The sequence below is a fragment of the Medicago truncatula genome, chromosome 1, assembly GCF_003473485.1.
Source record: "Medicago truncatula cultivar Jemalong A17 chromosome 1, MtrunA17r5.0-ANR, whole genome shotgun sequence".
NCBI lineage: Eukaryota > Viridiplantae > Streptophyta > Magnoliopsida > Fabales > Fabaceae > Medicago > Medicago truncatula.
Genome location: NC_053042.1, coordinates 46,604,228 through 46,627,791, shown reverse-complemented (window position 1 = coordinate 46,627,791; position 23,564 = coordinate 46,604,228). Strand labels below are relative to the sequence as shown.

At 32.2% G+C, this 23,564-nt stretch overlaps 4 protein-coding genes across 6 annotated transcripts; 2 read left to right on the top strand and 2 right to left on the bottom strand.

The window, feature by feature from the left end:
- The first annotated feature begins 1,964 nt into the window (after positions 1-1,964).
- LOC11415230 (tetraspanin-6) lies at positions 1,965-3,921 on the top strand. Its single transcript, XM_003591897.4, has 3 exons — positions 1,965-2,605; positions 2,730-3,049; positions 3,636-3,921. Exons 1-3 carry the CDS (start codon positions 2,114-2,116, stop codon positions 3,673-3,675), a joined length of 852 nt encoding a protein of 283 aa, XP_003591945.1. The 5' UTR covers positions 1,965-2,113; the 3' UTR covers positions 3,676-3,921.
- A 4,362-nt stretch (positions 3,922-8,283) lies between these two features.
- LOC11406985 (probable ubiquitin-conjugating enzyme E2 C) lies at positions 8,284-10,287 on the top strand. Of its 2 annotated transcripts, XM_003591895.4 has the most exons (6): positions 8,284-8,572; positions 8,831-8,858; positions 9,178-9,408; positions 9,525-9,588; positions 9,665-9,724; positions 9,980-10,287. In XM_003591895.4, exons 1-6 carry the CDS (start codon positions 8,439-8,441, stop codon positions 10,039-10,041), a joined length of 579 nt encoding a protein of 192 aa, XP_003591943.1. In that variant the 5' UTR covers positions 8,284-8,438; the 3' UTR covers positions 10,042-10,287. The 2 variants fall into 2 exon arrangements, with proteins under 2 accessions (XP_003591943.1, XP_039685811.1); XM_039829877.1 differs by lacking the exons at positions 8,284-8,572; positions 8,831-8,858 and adding an exon at positions 8,898-9,078.
- A 307-nt stretch (positions 10,288-10,594) lies between these two features.
- On the bottom strand, positions 10,595-12,889 carry LOC11418409 (dehydrodolichyl diphosphate synthase CPT3). 2 transcript variants are annotated; one of them, XM_003591894.4, is made up of 2 exons: positions 12,813-12,889; positions 10,595-11,779 (listed from the first exon to the last, which is right to left on the bottom strand). In XM_003591894.4, exon 2 carries the CDS (start codon positions 11,735-11,737, stop codon positions 10,655-10,657), a length of 1,083 nt encoding a protein of 360 aa, XP_003591942.2. In that variant the 5' UTR covers positions 11,738-11,779; positions 12,813-12,889; the 3' UTR covers positions 10,595-10,654. The 2 variants fall into 2 exon arrangements, with proteins under 2 accessions (XP_003591942.2, XP_024641152.1); XM_024785384.2 differs by having other exon boundaries at positions 12,716-12,882.
- A 6,233-nt stretch (positions 12,890-19,122) lies between these two features.
- Positions 19,123-22,330, bottom strand: LOC11427992 (rhomboid-like protein 19). Its single transcript, XM_003591893.4, has 8 exons — positions 22,008-22,330; positions 21,743-21,882; positions 21,022-21,082; positions 20,749-20,915; positions 20,358-20,463; positions 20,038-20,240; positions 19,799-19,936; positions 19,123-19,482 (listed from the first exon to the last, which is right to left on the bottom strand). Exons 1-8 carry the CDS (start codon positions 22,041-22,043, stop codon positions 19,380-19,382), a joined length of 954 nt encoding a protein of 317 aa, XP_003591941.1. The 5' UTR covers positions 22,044-22,330; the 3' UTR covers positions 19,123-19,379.
- Between the last annotated feature and the right edge of the window lie 1,234 nt (positions 22,331-23,564).

Genomic DNA, 23,564 nt, shown 5'->3' with positions numbered 1-23,564 from the left:
ACGACAAAAGTAACGAAAATCTGAACGTAGAAATTAAATTTTGAGCTAATTTTTTTGGATGAACTTTTAGTAATATTCTTAACACGTCTACAAAAGATTTTTCTAAAACTTAAGAGTTTAAACATAATTAAACAGATTTGAATTTAGAAGGGACTAAAACTGAGAGCAAAAATTTTTACACGGACTAAAAAAACTATTAAAATTAAAGACTAAACTTAAAAAGTCTCAATTTTACAGGGATCAAAAATATATTTAACCCTTTTGAATATCCTACTCAAACCCGCTTTAAATTGAGTTTATGTATGAAATTATCTACTATTCGGTAAATTATACCCAAATTTCATGGTGTATTCTCAATAATGTTGATAGCTCTCTCTCACCTTACATGAGGTGTCTCTCAAGTGTAATTTTTTTATATAACAATTGTAATTTTCAGATGAGGGAATAAAATGTAATCTCTCACCAATTAAATTCATCACATCTAAATTTCTAACTTGTTTATCTCTTCTTTGGAATGGTGAGAGATGACACTTTACCTCTCTCATGTAAAAATTACACATGAGAGGATCAATTTGTGTCACATGCCTATATTCATTTGATATACCTCATTTCAAGAATGGGTGAGAGGGGCTGCAACCAAGTGATACCTCATTTCACTTGCAAAGTGGCAGTTGATACCCCTATTTTTCGTCTTATAAAAGCCTGGATTTCAGATAAAGACAGGAAGGATACTTAACAAGTTGAGGGTATTTTGGTCTTTTTCAGATGTCTGACAGAAATTTTAGAAGCCTATAGATTTTCAATTTGTATGGGTTTTGCCCATATTATGTACTAGTAAATGTGAGCCCATTAAATATTTTCTTTGAATTACTTTTGGTCGACCTAACAAGAATCTATTCCCTCTGACTCAAGTCAACTTTGAATAAAGAATAAATTCGGTTTTAAGTTTTAACAGTAATCACATTTATAATACAAAAAAATGTTACCATCAACCTACTGAAAAATGATCACAAATCACTTAGCCTCAATAGTCACCTTGTACCCCTCTCGAATTTAATATTATGCACATGCGTGTCGATGAGTAATAGTAATACCATGCAATTTCTTATAGATCTCATTTCACTCTCAAAATTGGGTGATATGGGGAAAAGGGTTTTTGGGAATACTTTTACAAAAATAGCTTTTTCATTTTAAATTTCAAATGGTAGAAGACAATATATCAACAACACGAGGTGCTTTGCTAAAGTATATTTGTCATCGACGATTTAAAGCTTAGTGGAACTTCTTTTTAACAAACAAAAAGAAAAAGAATTAGGGTACATTATATGGAGCCTACAAGACATATCACACATGGTATAATATGACCATTAAAATTAGATGAGACAGGATAAGAAAGAAAGAGCATCCAAATTCCGTATACTATATATTATATACTATACTATTCTATAATACCCATCCAAGAATAACCAAATCAGGTTCATGATCTTGCTTCACAAACAAGTCCAAATGGGGTCCATATAACCCAAAAATCAATAGCATCATTTGTTGTAGTTACCAAAATGACCATCACTAGTTGTTAATTCTTTGCTTGCCTTGTCTATATGCACATGGAATTTATGCCTTTGTGAATTGATCTACAACATGACTCACATGAGATATATATGGATAAATATGTCAATTCAGACATTTAGTCACTTGAAAAAAAGTCGGAAAATTTGTTAAGAGCCACACATTGAACGAGATTAAACCTAAAATATGTTTATAAGTGAAAGATATTTTTTTTATTCTAAACTGATTTTGTATGGTTGAATTATGTTGAACCCAAATTTTAAGTTGGTATCAAAGTCATTAGAGTTAGACAAAACTCAAATTCTAAATAAATGAGGCAAGCAAGAAGGGCAAATATGTCATTCTGAATGAATAATAACTTCCTTAACAACTAAGTACAATGTCATGATCATTCACTCATTTTCACAATACTTGAACTAAAGTTTCTGAATACACCATTCAAACTAAGTACCTCTCTCTCCCTTTTATAAATAGATATAAAGACACCACAAGAAGAAACAAATATAGGAAAAAAAACTTTAGAGAGCAATTAAGAGTAAGAGAAATGTATAGGTTCAGTAACACAGTGATAGGGCTCTTAAACTTGTTAACACTTTTAGCATCCATACCAATAATTGGAGCAGGACTATGGATGGCAAGGAGCAGTACAACTTGTGCAAATTTTCTCCAAACACCACTTCTTGTAATAGGTTTTATTGTACTTGTGATATCATTAGCTGGTTTCATTGGTGCTTGTTTTCATGTTGCATGTGCACTATGGTTGTACTTGGTGATTATGTTATTGCTAATAGTAGCACTATTAGGTTTGACTATATTTGGTTTTGGTGTGACTAGTAAAGGTGGTGGTGTAGAAGTGCCTGGTAGATCTTATAGTGAGTATCATCTTACAGATTATTCACCTTGGTTGAAGAAAAGAATACAAGATCCTCGTTATTGGAATACTATAAAGAATTGTATTTTAGGGTCTAAAACTTGTGACAAACTTGCCTCTTGGACCCCTTTGGATTACATGCAGAATGATATGTCTCCAATACAGGTACAAATTATAATTAGTTTAAGTTACTAGCTCAATTTTCAATAAATATATTACTACTACTAAAGTTACAAAATAACATTTTTTGAATGTGAAATTGATTAATGCTAAGTTATGGTTAATGTAGTCAGGATGTTGTAAGCCACCAACTGCATGCAATTACAATATGGAAGCAGTGATGATGACACAAGACTCAGATTGCTACAAATGGAGCAATGAACCAACATTGCTATGTTATGAGTGTGATTCATGCAAAGCTGGTGTACTTGAAGACATAAGAAGGAATTGGCATAAGCTATCAGTTCTAACTGTCACAATGCTTATTTTGCTCATAGGGATTTATTCAATTGGATGTTGTGCTTTTAGAAATGCAAGAAGAGCTGAAACAGATTATCCATATGGTGAAAATCGGATGACCAAAGTTAGACCCAGATGGGATTACCATTGGTAAGTCCAATATATGTGATCAAAAGTTATATATGCATGCCTATAAATTAGATTTACTCAGGTTTTTATATTTGTTAGAGTTACAAATTTTTGTAGTTCACATGCTTAATTACATAATTATTGATAAGCTTATGGACAAAGTTGCAATTTTTTTAAATACCTTTTTTTTTTGGGATTTTAATACATATTTAAAAACCCCAAGTAGTTTAATGTCATTGAAAAAACATCCTTTTTGTAAAGGGGATCAATCAATAGTGTTCTCCATTTCTCCGTCTCATGACATGAACCCAGACCTTTTTTTGGTGTAGGTGAAGCGTCTTACCAACTAAGTTGAGCTTCATTGTCAATTTTTAATATTAATTAAGAAAATAAACTTATTAGGCTGAATATTTATTGGCCAAAGTATAACTTTTTTTTTCAAAATGGCAAAAAAATATTTGAAATGATCTAAATTGGGTATTACCTTTACTTTTGCCACATGGAATTGGGATTTGGAGGGAACTTTATACAAGAACCAAGAAATGGTAAAAATAAATCATACACAAGATGCTCAATATGACTGATTGTTATGTGCTTTTTTCAACAGTTGGAGATGGTTGCATGACAGGAAAGAACAGCTTTATTAGCAGATATGCTCAACCATCCATGCTTGGGTTGGGTGGGTGCTCCATGGATTGTGACATGACAATTCACTAGTTCCACAGTGTATGGTATTGGACATAAAACTGAATGTCTCAAGGCCTTTGTTTCTTTCCAGCATCATCAGCTTCCTAGTAGTAGTAGTTTGGCTGCTTTTTTGTACAAAACTTAATTTTGCTTTATCTCAAATATCATATTCATAGCAGACAATTGCTTTATTTTGCCTTATCTCATTTCTGTATGTTTTTTCTAATTTAATTTAAATACATAAAGTAGGTTGAATTATGCAATGGGATTAGGATTATCACCACTTGCTATTCTGTTCTTACGGAATAATGCAAGATTGAATAAATAACCAAATAAATACTTGAGGATTTCAGTAGACATAAAAATAAGACTAGAACAATATCAATTCACGGGAATATGAACTGAAAATTGAGTTGGTAAGATAAATGAATTGAATTTGAACTATGTGTAATTCATTTCGTTTGGTGCAGTAAAGAATTCACAATCAATTTGTAGCTTATCAAAAATCACAATAAATTTGAATAAAGTCTTGTGGTGACAATAGGTTGAGTTTGTTTCGTTCACAAAAACTGCGTATGACATGCCAATATATGTGTATGTATGACTTGTCATGCAAGTTCTATGTGTGTCTATGCTCTAGTCACACAGGTAAGATAAACTTTTATGACCCAAACATGTCAAATACAAAGCTCAAGGCTCTCGTAATTATTGAAAAATTGACAGAAATTCAAGAGTCCCTCAACTCAAATTGATCTAAATGTGATCTAAGAATAGACTAGTAATATTCTCAAAGCCAATTAATCATATGTTCCCTTAAACTCAGATTTATTTGTTTGGCATTTTCTGTGAAATCGATTACCTACAACCGACAACTTAATTAGGAGACACATCATTCAACCAAATATTCATCTATGTGGGTAGGTGTCGTATATTGGAGGAGCTCCAAGAATAGAAGTGGTTCGTTTTGTTTCTATACGCAATTCAAAATTTCGTTTGTGTTCCGGCGATTTCTGATGTGAATTCGGCGGATCGTCCCCCCTTCCTACGGGTTCCCCCATCAGAGCCTGCTTACGGCACGCATGACGCATGGTTACAACCTTTGCCTTAGTGTACAACGACTTATATAGAAAGCATGAACCACCCCAAACTCACTCGATCGATGGTTCATGGTTCTACGTAATTAGTTAATCACTTATTCCTCTTCTTCGATTTTTTTTGGAAAAATTTGGTATGACATAACTAGTTTGTTTGGTTTCGTTACGGTTCACCATGTTCATTTATCGGATCATTTACTTCAGTTTGAGACTTTAGACGGCTTTCTAAAGAGTATCCGCTTAACTCTCAATCTCATTTGACTTTGTTGTGTGTGGATGATCTGCAATGAAAGAAATACTCATGTTTTTCAACAAAAAGAGGCTTCATTACAACAATTACTTGATAAAATTAAGCTTCAATCTTATTAATGGCTAAAAGCAAATCATCCAAATTTTGTTTTTTCTTAACATTTTTGGTGGCCTAACCCATTATCTTGTTTGAGTATTCATTTGTAATGAGGTGATTTTTCACCTTTTTCATAACCGATGCTTTTTTTTTTTTTTTTGTTACAAAGCTAACAAAAACACAAAAAAAGAAAAGACTAAAGTCTACGAAACCAGGTTCCCACAGAGTCTGAATCTAAAAGATCAGATAATCCTGTCGGAGGAGAGATGTGAACAACATAATCTGAAGTAGAAGAAGCACCAGTCTTAGCTAGGAAATCTGCACAGTTGTTTCCTTCTTGAATCAACATATACTTATGAAATCCAGGGGTTAGCTCTTTAAGGATTTGAACAAAATGGAGAGAATCCGTGTAGCAGAAAACCTCTTGAAAGTTCATCTCCTTAGCAAGTAACAACCTCTTGCTGGTTTTCGGCACTTCTTACGATGAAATTTCCAAATTTTCAAGATATATTCTATTTTACTCCCTCTGTCCCTATATCTAAGCACTCTTTTATCAGATGCAAAAGGTGCTTATATATAGAAATGAAGGGAGTAACTTCTAAAAAAACGTTAGGTTATAGGCATATAAATGTAATGGTTCTATCAAAGTCAGAAAATACACAAGTTTGAATATATCGTTCCACTATTTTCAATTCACTATTGTTCTAATTTTGAACATACTTTCATTTTCATTAATCATGATCCCTTATATTACGCCAATCGCAATGAAACATCTCGTTAGACTTGTTATTTTTATTTCATGCTACACTAAACTTTCGGTTAAACACATCTTTCAACACCACTCCGCTATAGTCAATGTACTCCCTCCCTCCCATAATATAAGCAAAATAAAAATACATTTTATTTGTCCCAAAATACAAGTAAAAAAGACAAACTTTTATTTTTTTCAAGATTTTTTTGTTTATTCTTATAAAATTAAATGCAAATTACATTCAATTTTCTCTCTCTTTCATTTTTCCATAACCAATAGCCAATGAAAATTGTTTTTACATCTTCCTATAAAATTTTTCCAAAGAAAACACAAAAAACTAAACTTCAAATTTTTATGTTTTAGTTTTCTTAATAAGTATGATTTTTTTTATTTATTTATAATTTAAGACAGAGGAAGTAATTATTATGAATATGAAAAAAGTACTAGTTTTAGAATAGCTTCCCAAATTAGTAGTATTTTTTTAGTGTATTTTCTTTCATGTAAACACCACAAAAAAGTGGCAGCGTACGTAAACACACTTTATTATATGGTAATTTTAAGATAAGCTCCATCTTAATGCTTAGTCATCTAATCACTTCCACCACAAACAAACATTGGCGTTGGCGGCTCGTGGACCCTCAAACACTGTTGTTAGTGTTTAAGAGGTTGCTGTCCACTCACTCACATTCTACCAATTAAATTATTTTTTCACATTCTTTGCAAAATTAATAATACAACATTTTTTTTGGACAAAATACAACATTTTCATTTACAGCTAAAATAGCAGAAAATTTCGATATACTACTTTCTATGAAATAATTTTTTTATAGATAATATGACAATAGTCATTGAAAACTCACATGTAAATGAATGAATGAAATTTAAATCCAAATCACGGCAGTGGTAGGTGTCCACATGGAGCTATGCTCTGACTTTTAATGGAGCCCCCAAAAATAGACAGGGAAATTGGTCCCTTCGAAATAGTCGATTCTTGGATCAAATACTGAGTTTTTTAAAAAATATTTAGCTCTTAATAATGAAAACTATGTTATAAGATTACATTGCAAATTTACAGCCTACACTCTACGGTGTACTTTCTCTTTCCAAAAATATAAATAAAAATTGATAAATAAAAGTTAATATATTTGTTTCAACTTGTGTGCCCATTTTTACTACTCCATCCGTTTTAAGATGAGATTTCATTTCCTTTGATTTTAAACTTTTGAGGTTCTTCTTAGCACAGACCTTGTGTTACTAAAGACTCTCTTTTGTTGTTAATATAATTAATTTTTGCTTGGTAAAAAAAAAATGAATATCGTTTAAGGTTGTTACATGTATATTAAGAAATGCAATAATGTTTGTATATAAACATGACACTTTTATAAAATAGTTTTGTTAACTATTAATAATGCATTTCTCATCATTATAAATTAAAGTAAAATGTGGTACTTTGAAATTAGTGTGCTAATCATAATTAAGGGATACGAAAAAGTAATTAATGGTACATTAAAAAAATGAGAATGACCTAGACCAAAAATAAAATAAAAAATGACACGGCTTATAGCTAATAGCTTATAGCTTATAGCTGATAAACTAGTTAACGTGTTTGGTAAAATTAACGGTTCAACTAGTTGATAAATGTAAAATGACATAAAAGGGTACTCTTAATTAATAATAAAATTTATATCAATTGATATTAAAAATATTTAAAATTTAAAATTTAATATATTAATTCAATATTTCTTTCATATATTATTTTTAAATTAATAAATTTGCTAATGTTTTAATTAAAATTTATTTTATTTCAATTTTTATACTTCATAAAAAAAATTAAACAAAACCTTTCATAAACGTGATTTTTTTCTTTCAAAAATATTAAACAATAAGTACGTAAGGGACGTCCTATATTTTTTATTTGGTAGTGATTTTGTAAGGACGTCCTATTAGCACAGTTGCTAGGTAATAATAAAAATAATAAATATTATTAAAAAAAATCATAAATAAAAAATAAGTACGTAGGCGTAATCAACTTTCTTTATGTTTTAAATTAAGTGAGGTACATACAATCAAAAATATTAACTATATCCAGTATTTTATTTAAAGGGACGTTCTGTGCCGTTGCCAAATAATAATAATTACATTGTCATTTAAATATAAGGGTAAAATTGGTATTCAAATAAAATAATAAGGGTAAAAGTGGAAGAAAAAACAATAAGCTGTAAGCTCAAACGCTACTTGAAATAGCTTCTCAAAAATAGCTTATAAACTCGTAAAATAAATTATAAGCTCATAGTGAAAAAGTATTATCAAACAAAGCTTTTTTTTTTTTGTCAGACAAGCTTATAAACTACTATAAACTATAAGCTCATTGAGATGTCTTACAAAGTGACCCTTAATGAGTTAATTCTCATATTTTTCAGCGAAATTCTAAAATAGAAAGAAAGTTTCTCACTCAGTCTCCCTGTCTCTCCTCGTTTAGAGTTAATAGAAATCTGAACCGTTGAGCTAATTAGGCCTCCGTTGATCGGAGTCATGGAGGTCCGATCAAACACCACCGCCGAAGAAAATTCCCCTGTTGAATCAGCGGCCAGTCGCCATCGTCGATCATCCTCCAAGAAGCCTCTCGCTTCTCCTCTTCCTGCTGACACAACTTCCGTTTCTCAAAGGTTCATCTTCTCCCCCTTAAATATTTCTAAATTTGATTTTCCATCTCCTAATTTAGTTTGTTTAGTTTTGATTGGTTTTTGATTTATTCATTGCAAACAAATTTGAAATTACAAATTTTGAGTAGAACTCATGCATGAAATGAAATTTGATTATCGTGTGTTCATTTTTACTCTTTTTATTTTAAATTGTAAACTTTGATGTGGTAGAATATATTTTGATAGTTTAATTCATCCTATTCAATTTTTGTGTAATTGCAGACTACAGAAGGAATTAATGGCTCTCATGGTATGTATGTCTCTCTTTGCTGTATACACTCAATTTTTTATTTTTAGGCCTTATTGTCAAATTTATAATGTTGGGTAACCTATGAAGCACGGATACGGACACAAACACCTTGGACACGCTTAATCCGATGATTCTCCGTGCTTTATTGTGGGCAACCACGCATACTTAGGACTTTACTTCTTTATATTAGGATGGCAAATCATGTGAAATGTGTTGTTGGGTAACCTTCTTATATCTTTAAGAAACTAAATTTATAGTTGCTTTCATTCATTCATTCTGACTCACTCTAAATACTGATTATTAATTACTTTTTGTGTAGATGAGTGGAGGAGATCTTGGAGTATCTGCTTTCCCTGATGGTGAAAATATTTTTACATGGATTGGCACAATTGAAGGTGGAAAAGGAACTCCTTATGAGGGTTTATCTTATAAACTTTCCTTACATTTCCCCCCCAACTATCCTTTTAAACCACCTCAAGTCAAGTTTGAGACGACGTGCTTTCATCCAAATGTTGACCAGTTTGGCAACATTTGTCTAGACATCCTTCAGGTATTCATCAACAAAATAGCAAATACTCGAGTCAAAATTTCCATCTACCAATTATATGTACTATGGATATTGGATACCTTGTATTAGTATTAATTTCTTACCTTTTGATTTTATAGGACAAGTGGTCTTCAGCTTATGACTGCAGAACTATGCTTCTGTCTATACAAAGTCTATTGGAAGGTCTGTTCTTCATTTATTTTACAAGTTTTGCAGTCACCGTTGTGTTCCTGTCTGATCAATTATTTTCTAACAACAGAGCCTAACCTGGAGAGCCCTCTAAACAACTATGCTGCAGAGCTTTGGAATGATAAGGAAGGTTGGAGTTTTTTTTTCCATTCTAAAGCACATTTGTTTTCTGATTGAATTATTTAAACTTCCAACTATTTCTTGTTATTGCTCCAAATTTTACTTCATTTGATCTTTATTTCAATTACTCTATTGAATTCCTTGAGGGTTCTAAAACTTGTATTACTTTAATATCTACTGCTCTAGTAGATTGTATGTTTTAACCGTTGTAGATTTTGTCGAATGCATATTTTAATTGGTGGTACTCATGGAATATATCATGCAGATTTCAAGAGAATGGTCCACAAACAGTATTTAGCTGGAGAAGCACCTGCACCTGCAAGTTGATTTATACAAATTCCAAAGCAATAGCAATTATTTTCCGCACTTTTGTTGTAAACATTTGTCGAAAGAAAATTTCTGCAGCCTATAAATTTCCCCATTTTTTGTATGATGCTTCGGTATTGTAATATGTAACTATATAATTCCTCTGAAAGTCTTCTGATGACTGTGTATAAAAGTTGTAAAAAATATTGTTACAAAGGAACATAATGACTCAATGACTATGATTATGAAGTTGGTGCTTTGATTCCATGTGCATATATGGGTGCTACTACATTAACTTCCGAAAAACATCACTACATTCATTGTATGTGATCTGCCTTATTTACGATAAATCAACTTCTAGAACACATTAACTTCAAGAGTTTATGTGTTCGGTAAGTTAATTTTTCAGAGATACTGATGCACTCTAGAAGCCTACTTCAAGAGTTCATGTATAAACCATATATCTATATTCTATTGTTTAATTTCGTTGTTTCTTTTCATCCTGATTCACTCAAACTCCTATGATTTGAACAACTCTACCCAGAGTAAAATAAAAACATAAAATGACCCAAGATAGAAAAACAAACTATCATCACATAAATTATCTCTGAATCATAGCTGAGTAAGGTTACAATCAAAACTGTTTCTTTTTCTTTTCCAAGTAAAAATGGTGTCTCTGAAAGTTCAATACTGCCCACACCAAGTGTCTCAGACCAATTTCAGGCCAAAGTACTTTTGGTGCATACAAAGGGCATGCACTAGTCTGCCAAAGAAGAAAATTACTGAGACGTGCCTCTCCAGAAGTTCTGATCAATATATCTGGGTCAGGTGCCACTGCCATATACATGTGCTTCTCGATATCAACTAGTTTTATAGAAGCAATCTGGTGCTGCTTGTATTTTCTCTCTTCAGTTATTTCAACCGTCCCATTGCAAGATGTGATTTCACCTTCACTGTAATTATCATCATGTTTTTTAACGTTTTGCTCTAACAAAGCATCTTTCTCTTCAGCACCTTCTGCTTCTTCATGTAGAATACTACAAGCTTTGGTTTCATTTTCGTTACATGAATTGTGAAAATTCAAATCAAGACCGTTTCTTTTCAGGCCCTGATTAATTCTTGTAAATTCACCATTGGAAACTTTATCTTCCTTGGATGGTTGAATTTCGTTCCATTTATCCTTGCAGGATTCTTGAACAGCATGCACAATCTCATCGCGCGAAGTATAAGCAACACAAATTAAAAGAACTCTCTCTTGGTTGTGTGCAGTAACTCTCATTGCCTTTTCTGCGGCAACCCTGACAGGTTCGGTCAATAGTTGCATGTTTCCAATGAAATGTAATCTAACGCCGTATTCATTAATAATGCTTTCCTGTTGAAGCAACTCTTCAATCTTCTCCCGCATCAATTCCATGAATGTTTGAACCTCTTTAGGCTTCCTTCTGAAATTATCAATGCTGAATGCATAGACAGTTACATACTTAATTCCCAATTCATAACAGTATCTAAGGACAGACAAGAGAGCTGAAAATCCAGCCTTATGACCATCACCTTCTCCCATGTTTCTCCTCCTAGCGTACCTTCGATTCCCATCCATGATGAAAGCAATATGATTCGGTAAAGGGCCGGCTGATAAAACGGCAAATATGCATCTTCTTAGACAACAATATAAACCTCCAAGCAAGTGGCTTGTAATACTTCCCGCACTTTTCTGCATTAGAGTGTTCAGTAACGAAACTTGTACGGTGAGAGACAAAACCTGTATGAGAAGAAAATTTCATTATACAATTAGTGTTAGAAAAAATTGAAACAACAACAGTTGAACATCAAATACATGCTCAAAAGAAACAGCTGCAGCATTTCATCTGCATCCTTACAAAGAGTATCAAACAAAAGATTTCTATAACAATTATGTGATGTTTGTAAAAAAAAATATATATAACTACCAATAATAATAAGTTAAACTTACACAATTGGTTGTAGAGTCTATATGCAAGAAGAATAGAAGTTAAAATTTGGATTATGATCTTTCTGATCGAATTGTTAAAAAAGACTTCAATGCTGAGAATATACATATACACAAACATGTTCTTCCTATCAACAAATGATAATTTTTGTTCGGTGTTTAAGCATCACAAACTGTAAAAGTGGGTGAAAACCACAAGCACTCTAGCTGCCTTTCTTCCATCAGTTTGCAGCAACAAAAGTAAATCAAAATCTAAGCTATTCTACTTTTCATCGAGTGTTGTTAAACACTATTTACAGTTTTACAGCACAAAATCAGCAAAGTACACAATACAAAATTAGCAGAATCAAACAGTCATGCCAGATAGATAGCAGTCAGAAATATTAACATTTAGAATTCACCTCTTTTATCTTTTGTAGTTACTACTACAGTGTCCAATTCAAATGCTTCATTTCAACCATGATAGTGATACACATTAAATGAAAAATGCATAGGAATTGGATAAGCTAAGAATAAAGAAAAAAAAAAATATGAATATGACAGTGATCAAACTTTACTCTGAAAGACTGCAATAAATATGACTAAAACATGTGTCAGAAAGAAGAAGAAAAACATAAGCAGCATAATCAAAATGAAAAACACAAATTCTTTCAGAACAAATCAATACGTAAATAACAACAAGAATGGGAAATTTCAATAACTTTGAAAAGAAAAAAATGAGGGACATAACTTTCAAATCGAAAGAATTGAAGGTGAAAAATTGTTGAAGCAGGAGACTAAAACTACGTTAGATTTGGTTGTTATTCAGACAGAGTGAGTGAGAAACCTGATATGCAACAATCTAACGTTGGATTTCCTCGTTGAAACCAAATCTCAAGTCTTTCATGTTTTGTTTTTGGCAAATTCTACTGTATTTGAGTGGTCAGGTACACAAATCTTTTAATTTTATAGGTAAATGAGTTGTTTTCTGAAAAAAAATATTATTTTTTATCATTTAAAATTATAATGATTAAATCTTATTCATCAAAAGTGTAAACAAAATAATTTTTTAAAATTTTTATCACTCATAATAGAGAACTTTGATTATTTTATACGATAATATGTAAAAAAAATTACTATGATTCTTATAAACAATGAATGATGCATTTTTTCTAAAATATAAATGCCGACAAATAACTATTTATTTCATAAAATTGATCGTTAGTTTATAGATTTATGAAGCAAGAGTACCGGTACATCTCAATTTACGAGTGTATCATAGAAATTCCCTTTGTTTTTTTGGGAGGGTTTTGTCTTGTACTATTATGATGTGTTTGTGCGTATCTCACTCGTTTTACTACCTTTATTTATTTACTAGTGTTCAGACCGGCACTCCCGTGCCCGTCTGTCCGCTCTTTCTACTGCCACTAACGCATGTAACTCGTAAACAATATGTTTTTCAACATCAATGTTGGTTTAGTTTTTCTTGATATATATTGGAGAAAATTATTAGAATTAAAAGAATGATCAAGCTTGATTAAAAAAACATGATCAAACTTGATAAAAATGTAAGATATGTAATTCATGCACTTCTTTAACATGGAGTTACTTAATATATAATTAGTTTTGTGATGCATACTCGTCTAACTATGGAGGATGAATATGCATGAAACATGAGTGACATTTATGGGGGCGGGTTTGATGAAGACATTAAATATTTCCCATCTCTAACACAAAATATATCTCGAGCCAATATACATATGCTCTATATTATATCTCGAGCCATTTGAGTATGTCACAAAATATAAAATTATGAAAATCTAAGACAAACCAATAGAAGAAATAAGAACAAAACTTTGATAACACATCCAAGTCTTGCAAAGGACGAAGACATTTCAAAAAGAGTGAAAGAATGTTTACACATTAGTCATATCACTTATTCATACATTGCAATATTTTTTATTGAGATAGTCAATGTAACATAGTAAGTGGAATGTTAATTAAACTGGGGCATATAGGTGATGTTCTTGTTTGAGAAATTTTGGAGAAATAGAAGGCAAGAGCCCCTGCCTACAACCACCCCTTCCCTTTTTTTCATTCACGTAACCACCTTTCCTATCCTAGCTAGGATTCAAATCTCTCTCTCTCTCTCTCTCTTGTCCGTCTGTCTGCTTTTTTTACTCCGCTAACGTATGTATCTACTCAACAATTTCGATACCAACAAATATTTTTTTAGGAGAAGTACTAACAAATATTTAATATGTTTGAGACATTTTGTAAAAATAATTAAAAAAAAATTAAACCTTATGAATTAAGATAGAATAGTTGGCGGATGTCAATCCCTGAAATATGATTTTATAATGAATCCCAAAGTCTCCTGCCAAGGTAATAATCAATTTTTATGCGGAATCTAATTTTCTTTGAAATTGGACAAAATCTATATTGGCTTCTTTGAAATTGGACAAAATCTATATTGGCAGTAGTATATGTAAAGCACAAAAACAATTAAAAAGAGTAGATGGTGCAACACAAAGAATAAGCATCATTAGCAAATAGAAATACAATAAGAAGCGATTAAAATTAAAGTACAACAATATGAAGGAGCAAAACCTGTAATCAATAGCAGCAATCCAAGGAATAAATAGAATTGTAACAAACAAACAAAAAAACAAATGTGTTCCTTAAAATAAAAAATATTGGATAAAACAAAAAACAACTTGTAATCAATAGCAGAAGAATATCCATGTTGCCGATGTTTTCATTCCTCGTTGAATCAAGTTTAGACCATTGTCATAGTAAAACCCACCAAAAAGGAGGAAACATAGGATCCCCAACACCTCCTATGACTCATTTTGTTCGGATAGTTTCAACTTCTCTTATGCTTTAAAAAATTGAATAATCAGATTGTAACAAACTTTGAATAAAAAAGCTTTGCAATTGAACAAATTAAAATAGAAGAGGGAAACAACGAATGAAAATCTAATTGTAAATAACCTCTTCATAATTATAGTGTTGAGACGATGCGCCAACACGGAATTAGGAAAATGTAGCCAATCGTCCCCTTCCATCATGAAGTTAGGTGTTCTGCCGCAACCACTGAATGCTATGGCAACCATTGGCTCTAGTATAACATATGGAGCCTCCATATTTCATCATCCATTCATCTTTGGCACGCTCCCCTTGATTTCACGCCTTCGTAGTATATCCTTGCGTGCACCTTGATGCCCTGTGCATAACTTCCATTGCATTGATGTATTTACTGCTAGTCAAGGATACCACAACATTTTTTTTCCTTTTCCCATCTATCTATAATGTCTTTAGTTTCTTATGTTGTATACGACAAACCTCGGTCTATGTTGAAACTACAAAAGTTTGAGCGAGAGAAAGAAACTAATAATAAACAACTAAAATTTGATGTTGTGACTACCTAAGTGGTAACTACAAAAGGGAAAATATTGTAATATTAATATATGTTATTTAGGCACTTTTTATCTATTAAAGGTGATCGAAGTTATTTACCACCATGATCTGGTAAAAGTAAAACATCATCCCATTTTTTCCAGTTGGAGCTTCAAAAAAGGAATAAAGAAAAAGAGAAAAAAATGAAAGAGGTTATGTTGATGAAGTAACAAAAAAGGATGAAAAATCAAGGATAGAAACTTACCATTGTCATAAATTTTTTTGAATGAATCCATTGTCGTAAATTAGTTTGTATCATTAATGTCTTTAATTTTTAAGAAAATGTCCTTTTTTTTTAAACATAACAATGTAAGATTTTATAACTACTGATCCCATTATCAATGATATAAAATAAGAAATTGACAATGAAAAATAATTGAACACTTGAAATAGTTGGTAATAAAAGTGAGATACACGTTATTGAAGAACAATCAATGTCAATGTTTACAAATTTACCGGTTAAAGTCACATGACATCCTTGACAACCATTGTTATAATATCAGTTCCTTCCATAATATTGAAGTAGACACGGAGTTTATCTTTTCAGAATATGTAAATAATCCTATTGTTGTCCAATTTGAGCAAGGTTACCAAAAGAAAAAGAAAAAAAAACCGCAAGCAAGTTATTGAAATGGCATGTGTGAGGATTATCTACATGGGAAGTTGGAAACTGTAAGGATAGAATAGGAATAGAAAAGAGGCCTCTCTCCTTATTTTTATCACAAAGAATAAACTCTTAGACACAAAGACATGCGCTTGGTAAAAATAGATTGAAAAGGTTTGGTAAGGTAACCGCGGTTCAGTTTTAAAGGGTAATAACCGCAATGCAAACCAACAAAATGAGGGTAAAATGGGAAGGAAAATAAGCTACACCAAAAAGATGTATTGCCTTTATTAATAGTTAATTAATAAGTTAATAGTTATAGATTTAGTGGCTTTCATGTTTATGAGTGATTGAGAAACCTTTATTTATTTGTTATATTTATTAATCATCTACTAAACCTAATTAAACATGTATTTGAATTGTGTCTCTCAATTTCTCTCATTTTACATATACACCATTAAATATACATGAGAGAAAAAGAAATATAAAATTATTTGATTATCAAATTTAATTATATCAAAATATCGTTTTTTTTTTCCTTCAATATACTCGTCATTATTATAATGTTAAGTATTCAATAAAAAATGAGATCATTGTCCCGTCGACTAAGCTCAAATGGTAGGAACATGCATTATATATGCAAGAGATGAGATTCGAATAATATGTTTCACGTTTAACCACCTTCAAAAGGTGAATTTTAACTACTAGACTAGTTGACCCAAAAAAATGAGGTACTCATGATTTAATGGGTTTTGTATAAACTTCAACGATAACAAAGAGTATATCGAACAAATATAGACATGCACAACTGGTATGTATTCTCTAATACGTAATTTTCACGTGAGGGTAAAATGTGATCTCTTATTGTTCAAAAGGAAAGAGAAATACATAACAAGTTTAGATGTGGTGAAAAGATGAGAATGATGGGGCAGCTGCCATATTTCTAAACGAATCCTTTGACATGAAATTAACACAAGATATGCTTCAAACTTAAAAGGACCTCTTCAGGGGAAAAGAGGTGGCACAAATCTTTTCACCCTTTATTGAGTAAAAGTTGTGCTCATAACAATTAAAAATGGACATTGTTGTATAATTGTATTGGACAATTCACCCTTATAATTCAAATTTGGTAGAACACCCTTCAGTCTCATGAAGTCATCACTCATATTTTCATTTCTTGTTGCCAACTTCATGTCATGACATATATTTACTATTTAGAGTGGAGGAAAATCGTTATTGGTTTTTCTTTCAACTAACTATTCAACATATTAGGATGGGAAATCATGTGAAATCGTTATTTTCATTTCTCATATCTTTAAGAAACTAAGGTTATAGTTGCTTTCTTTCTATTCATTATTCATTCACATTATGATTTGTCGAATGCATATTTTAATTGATGCTACTCATGGAATATATCATGCAGATTTCAAGAGAATGGTCCACAAACAGTATTTAGCTGGAGAAGCACCTGCACCTGAAAATTGATTTATACAATTCCAAAACAATGGCAACTATTTTTCGCACTTTAGTTCTAAACATTTGTCAAAAGAAAACTTCTGCAGCCTATAAATTTCCCATTTTTTGTATGATGCTTCGGTGTTGTAATATGTAACTACATAATTGCTCCGAAAGTCTTCTTCTGATGACTTCGTGTATAAAAGTTGTAAAAGATATTGTTGCAAAGGTACAGAAGGACTCAATGGCCATGATTATAGCTAACAATATTAACATCAGTATATCTCTTGTTTTGAAGCTGGTGCTTTGATTCCATGTGCATGTATGGATGACAGTTACATTTTTGAATTGGGGATGACATTTACATTAACTTCCGGAAAACATCACTATATTCTATTGTATTTGATGGATCTACCTTATTTACGAAACATCAGCTTCCAGAATGCATCAACTTCAAGAATTCATGTGTTTGGTAAATTAACTTTTTAGACAGATATTTATGCACTCTAGAAATGAGTATTTTAAGAATAAATAAACGAACGATCATGATAACAAGTACAGTACGGACCTTAGTTAAAAAAGTAAAAGATGAAAGTTTATGAAGAAATGACAAGTTGACAACTATCAAACCTCAAATAAACAAAAATTGAATGGAATCCTCGGGCAATATAGGGTATGTTTGCCATCACAGTGGATACCCACCAAAACCACATTTTGCCAAACTCTCCGATTTGGAGCTTCACTATTTTCATGGTGAAACTGCATGGGAAAGCGCAATTAAAGTTGCAAACATGATGGCAAACACACACATAATCATGGTCCATGGGGGTTGTTATTTATTTATTTTATTTTTTAAACTTTCAAGCTAAACTTGAATAGAACCCTCCAATCAATTATTACCGATTAAGCTTTCAAGCCAAAAAACTGTATGTGTGTTTTTTTAGTAAGTGCCCAAAGGACACTCTTTAGCATTTTTCAAAAATTTACGCAGCGAGCAAATAACAACCCCCAGTCGGTAAAGGCCAAAAGCAATATCTCAGTACAATACCTATCATTAGAGCAGACGTGCTTGGAATTACTTTTATTTGTCTCACCTCTCTGTTGCTCATCCCCCATTTTCACTGTTGCTACTCAACATTACCGTCTGGCGTTTGGCCAGAAGAGGCAAAAGCTGCACATAGCATCAACACAGGAGGAATATGTTTTGGTACTACATATGATGATATGAATGAGTGGTTGGCCTTTTGAGTTTGAAAGGTAGCTTTCTGTGTAGGCGTAATTGTATCCAGCTTAAGTCGAGGTACTGATCCATTATGGATAGGTCAAGATGACATACTTGATTGATAGTATATTACATGCCTAAAAATGAGTATGAATCAGCAAGTTGAAGGTCAAAGCTTTGGACTGCACTTTAGTATAGGGTGCACCACTTAAACAAGTGATCCACCATAATAGACAATTTTTAATTGTCCCGGTAAGACGACTTGGTACATAATATCTTTAGGGTTTATGAAATTTCTGAGTAACCATTAAAAAGAACTAAAAAATTTAGTCGTAGAGCAGAACCAACAAGAAGTTCATCTTGATTCTTGACATCCAATATTGGATCGATAAGCAATGACATGTTCTAAACCTTTCATGCAGTTGCTTATAAAAAAAACAACCTTCCATGCAGTTGTATAGTCAATATATTTGATAAGTACACGAGACAGCTCAATTATCTGACACAAGGAATAGAAACTCCACTCTCATGAAGATCACAGTCCAAATACATGCAAATTAAAATATTCCTTTAGGACAAACAAAAAAATTATAATTTCTGTACCAACTGTGATAATGTTGCTCATGATAGTTTCATATTGGCCGAACTTATCTGAATTTACAAAATCTAGGGAATTATACATTTCCTGCAGCATTTGTTTGCAACTCCCCTGCACTCCGCGAAGTAGCCAGCCTCTCGTTAGCCAACCTTTCTTCCAGTGCTCGGGCACCTCTTTCTCTACAAGAGAAAAGTAGTCACAATGGTGAGTTGTTTGCTATGACAGGTATTATTTTTTCAGTTAGAAAATAAAGCTCAAATAAATAAGAAAAGATGGCGAAAAGTTGCAAGTTTGTAACATTTGTCAACTTTTTCTCCTTTCTTTAACTTAAACCATTTACCATCAAGCAACCATCACAGCAAAAAAAAAATCTTCAGACCTGCAACTTCTATTATCTATCTAATTGTCTCTCATTGTGAATTGCCCCACACTAGTAATTTATAATTTGCAATATACTCAAATAGGTGAATTAAAAGCACAGAAAAGGGAAATTACCGTCTCCTAGATGCCTCAATGGGGTCAGAACCTGGCAAATGTTCACTTCCAAGATCATAATCTTCAGCATCATTAGAAGCATCAGATCTTCCACAGAGCATTCGATGAAATATTGATGCAATAGGATCTATTACTGGTCTACAGGGCAGCAGATATAAAAAAAAGTAGAAGTTGCTCAGAATAACTAAAGGAATTTCTAGTTCATAATGTATGATAAACAAACCAATATCATAACTTACCTTAAAATCTCTGGGAAAAATGTAGAGAATGCAAAATCCTCACTTGGGTCACCCTTAAGCTTTGTTTCTGGCTTCTTCTGCCAGTATCTCAGGTAAATCCAGCTCATGTATGTACCAAATATAACAGTTGGGAGATATGTTGTTGCCTCTATTATCCAGAAGCTCAGAGCAATAGAACACAATAAAGCGATAGATGGTAGCCACTGAACAGAAAAGAGACATGACACTATATTTAGGGCCTCTTCATAAAAACCTATTGTTGCTGTGAAGTAAATTAAGCAATGAGTTACAAGTTAAGGAAGAAGGTTAGAACATCAAACCTTCATTTTTATATTGACGAAAGGAAGCTCTTGATCTGGTATAATTTGCTTGATGCTAACCAAGAAGCCAGATATGACTCCATGAAATCCAGAAAGTGGTGTGTAGCTAGAACATTGCAAAAGTAAAAAGAAAAAAGAATTGGATTAATGTGCAAATGGAACGCATAGCATCTAATATGATTTTAAAAAATAGCATACAGTAAAATTAACTTCAAGACTTGTTTCAAAAAATGTTATACTTAAAATGGGCCAACAATATTTTCTAGTGTTGAAGCAAAAAGAGACTGCATAATCAAGCTTCAAATAGGCCTCAATTAAGCTTGTAGATAGATAACAGAAGAAGCAGCAGACAAAATATAATCTCATAAGGTAATGGATTGCAAACACTTACAGATAAATCTCCTGTCTTGTAATGTAGTACAAAGCAATAGCAGTGATGAAAATGCAGAGAGAAGTTAAGATGTTAACTATAAAGATGAACTTTATAAATTCCCTGGGACCCCATACTGGTTCAAGCAGCTTGCCAATCAACAGAAGACAAACTATGCTGATAACTACCTATAGAAACATACTAATGTTAATTGAGACGTTTTCCTTGAAGCAACAGATACATCTTAGGAAATGCAAATATTGTAACATAGTTGAATAGAACAGCAAATCATACCCCATGAACAGTTTGTTCAACGTAACCGGCTGTAATGAGATTCCAGGCAAATGGTATTGTCCTGAAAAATGAAACGAACGGGAATATAACTTCTAAAGCAGCTGAACTTGTATTTGGTAGGAGCATAATCTTAAGCAAGAAAGCAGCTTACATCGAAGAAAAATAATGTTATGAAGACAAACGGATGATTTTTTTTTTGAATGGCAAATGTTAGTAGTTATTACCTCAGTTACAAAATATAAACTAAAATGAGTTAAAGAAAGTTGATTGATATATTTGGGCCAAATTTTGAACCAAATACATCAAACTTGTTTGAATTACTTTTACTTATATTTTGTAACAGAGGGAGCAGTTCAACAGAACAGCGGTAGTAGTTTATAGATTAATATTTACTCTTTATCTCTTAGCTCAAACCAGTTGAACTATCCAAAGCACCAGGCACCGACACTGACAAGTCGTGATAATTTATGAGAAATGACATGATTGAATGTAATCACGAATTGGTTTTCGTGGGACACAGGACACACCTTCAATCAAAAGTGCCGGTAGACAGGATGCTCGTTAATCTAATAATGTTAATGGTTATAACTAAATCACGTAATTTTAGTAGCACTTGGATATTGACCAGAGTTTGTGAAATAAATATAGGTGAAGGAAGCTTATTGATATTCCATTAAAGTACATGGGAAAAGATTTGAATGGAAGTAAGAACAGTACTTGCCTGGCGGGAATGAGGGCGAGGTAGGTGAGAGCGGAAGGGAAGAAGTAAAGAACAGCGTGGGCTGCAACGAGAACGAGAGCGAGACCTTTGCAGAGTCGTGTGAATCCAGACACCGACACAGACGATAGCGTTCTTGTGCCCTGTAAATTGCAATTCTCAATTTCAATTTCAATTTCAATTCTAAAATTCAAATTCAAATTCAAATTCAAATTCAAATTCAAATTCGTCACATCTCATTCACAATCACAAGAACAGTTATTCATACCTGTGACTGTGATACGGGAAGAGAAGGCGAGCTCATCGAGATCGACAATGCGTTCTTTCTTATATTTGTTTGAATCTCCACGATGACGATGATGATCAGATTCACTTCACTTAGATCTGTTTGTATTTGTAACTATGCACTGCTTCTTTTTAAATTCTTAAAAATAGCAATATTCACAATAATACTCATAAATAAATAATATTACTAACTTCTATTCTACATAGAAGAATAGCTTGTAGGATAATGTACAAAATACACAATATATAACGTGTGTGATTTCTTCAACAAAAAAAAGTGTGTGATTATGACTCAAAAAGGGAAAAAGTGAGCGAGGTCATTTCTAATTCTAGCTTAGCCCTTGTAAATGGGAAAAATGAAATTTCCGTCCGGGAAGAAGCAAACCCAAAAATATAATAATTCCAAATCACTATACTTTTTTTTTAACAAACTTACAAATCTAGTTGTTTTCGTGACCTACTCACAGCCTCTAGCAAGCAACTAGGGGTGGCAATACGATTCATGATATTTATATCCATCAAATTCATTCACTATAAAATTCATCAAATTCATCCATAAAACAAAAAATTTGTTAATGAATGGAGTTTAAATCCATCCATTTAGAACTATGGATGAATTTGATCCATCCACCTTAATTTAAAAATTCATTGGATCATCTACTTATAAAAAATATCCAATAGATAATTTCAAATAATATTAATATTTTTTAAAACCCACTTAAGTTGTCATGGTGTATTGGCTTAAACCTAGGAGTGTGCTCCTCCTCGAGGTCTCATATTTGATTCTCTCCGGTGACAATTTAAGTGGGCTAATTTAGCTTCTTTAAAAAAAAATATTAATATTTTTTATTTAAATAATTATATATTCGATAAAATAAATAAATTATTTAATATTATATGTGGTGGTCAGCGCCGGAGCTTGGCTGGTCAACCGCCGCCGAACCTTAATGCTTGAAGCAACACGCATATAGATTATGAAATAACCAGCCACTTTGTATTTACCCACTGATACGTTAATACGGTCAATTGATAAACCCTATTCATTTTAGAGTGAATTTCTTCTAGGAGTTTTTCTATTTACACCCCATGTTTTTTTGGTTACACCCAAATTTTCTTAATTTTTTTTTATAATACCAAAATTGCCCTTTTATATAAATTTTCTTTAAATCCTAATTTTATTCATTGTCAGTGAGTTTCACCCTCTTTCACCCCACAAAACGATCGATCAAACAATTTGATGTTCAATATCAATCTTCATGAAAATTAAAGAGTGAATCAAAATATTTTTCATACATACTCAATTAGATATAAGTAAGTGAATTTCTTCTTCTATTTGCTAGTTTCAATTTATTTCCTTCAACTGCAATGATGCACTGTACGATTACGTTTTTAATTTACATTGGCAAGGTTAACTTAAATTCAGTTTAAGTAGGTTCATGTAAACTAAGTTTACATGAACCTACTTAAACTAAGTTTACATGAACCTACTTAAATTGAGTTAACATGAACCTACTTAAACTGAGTTTACATGAACCTACTT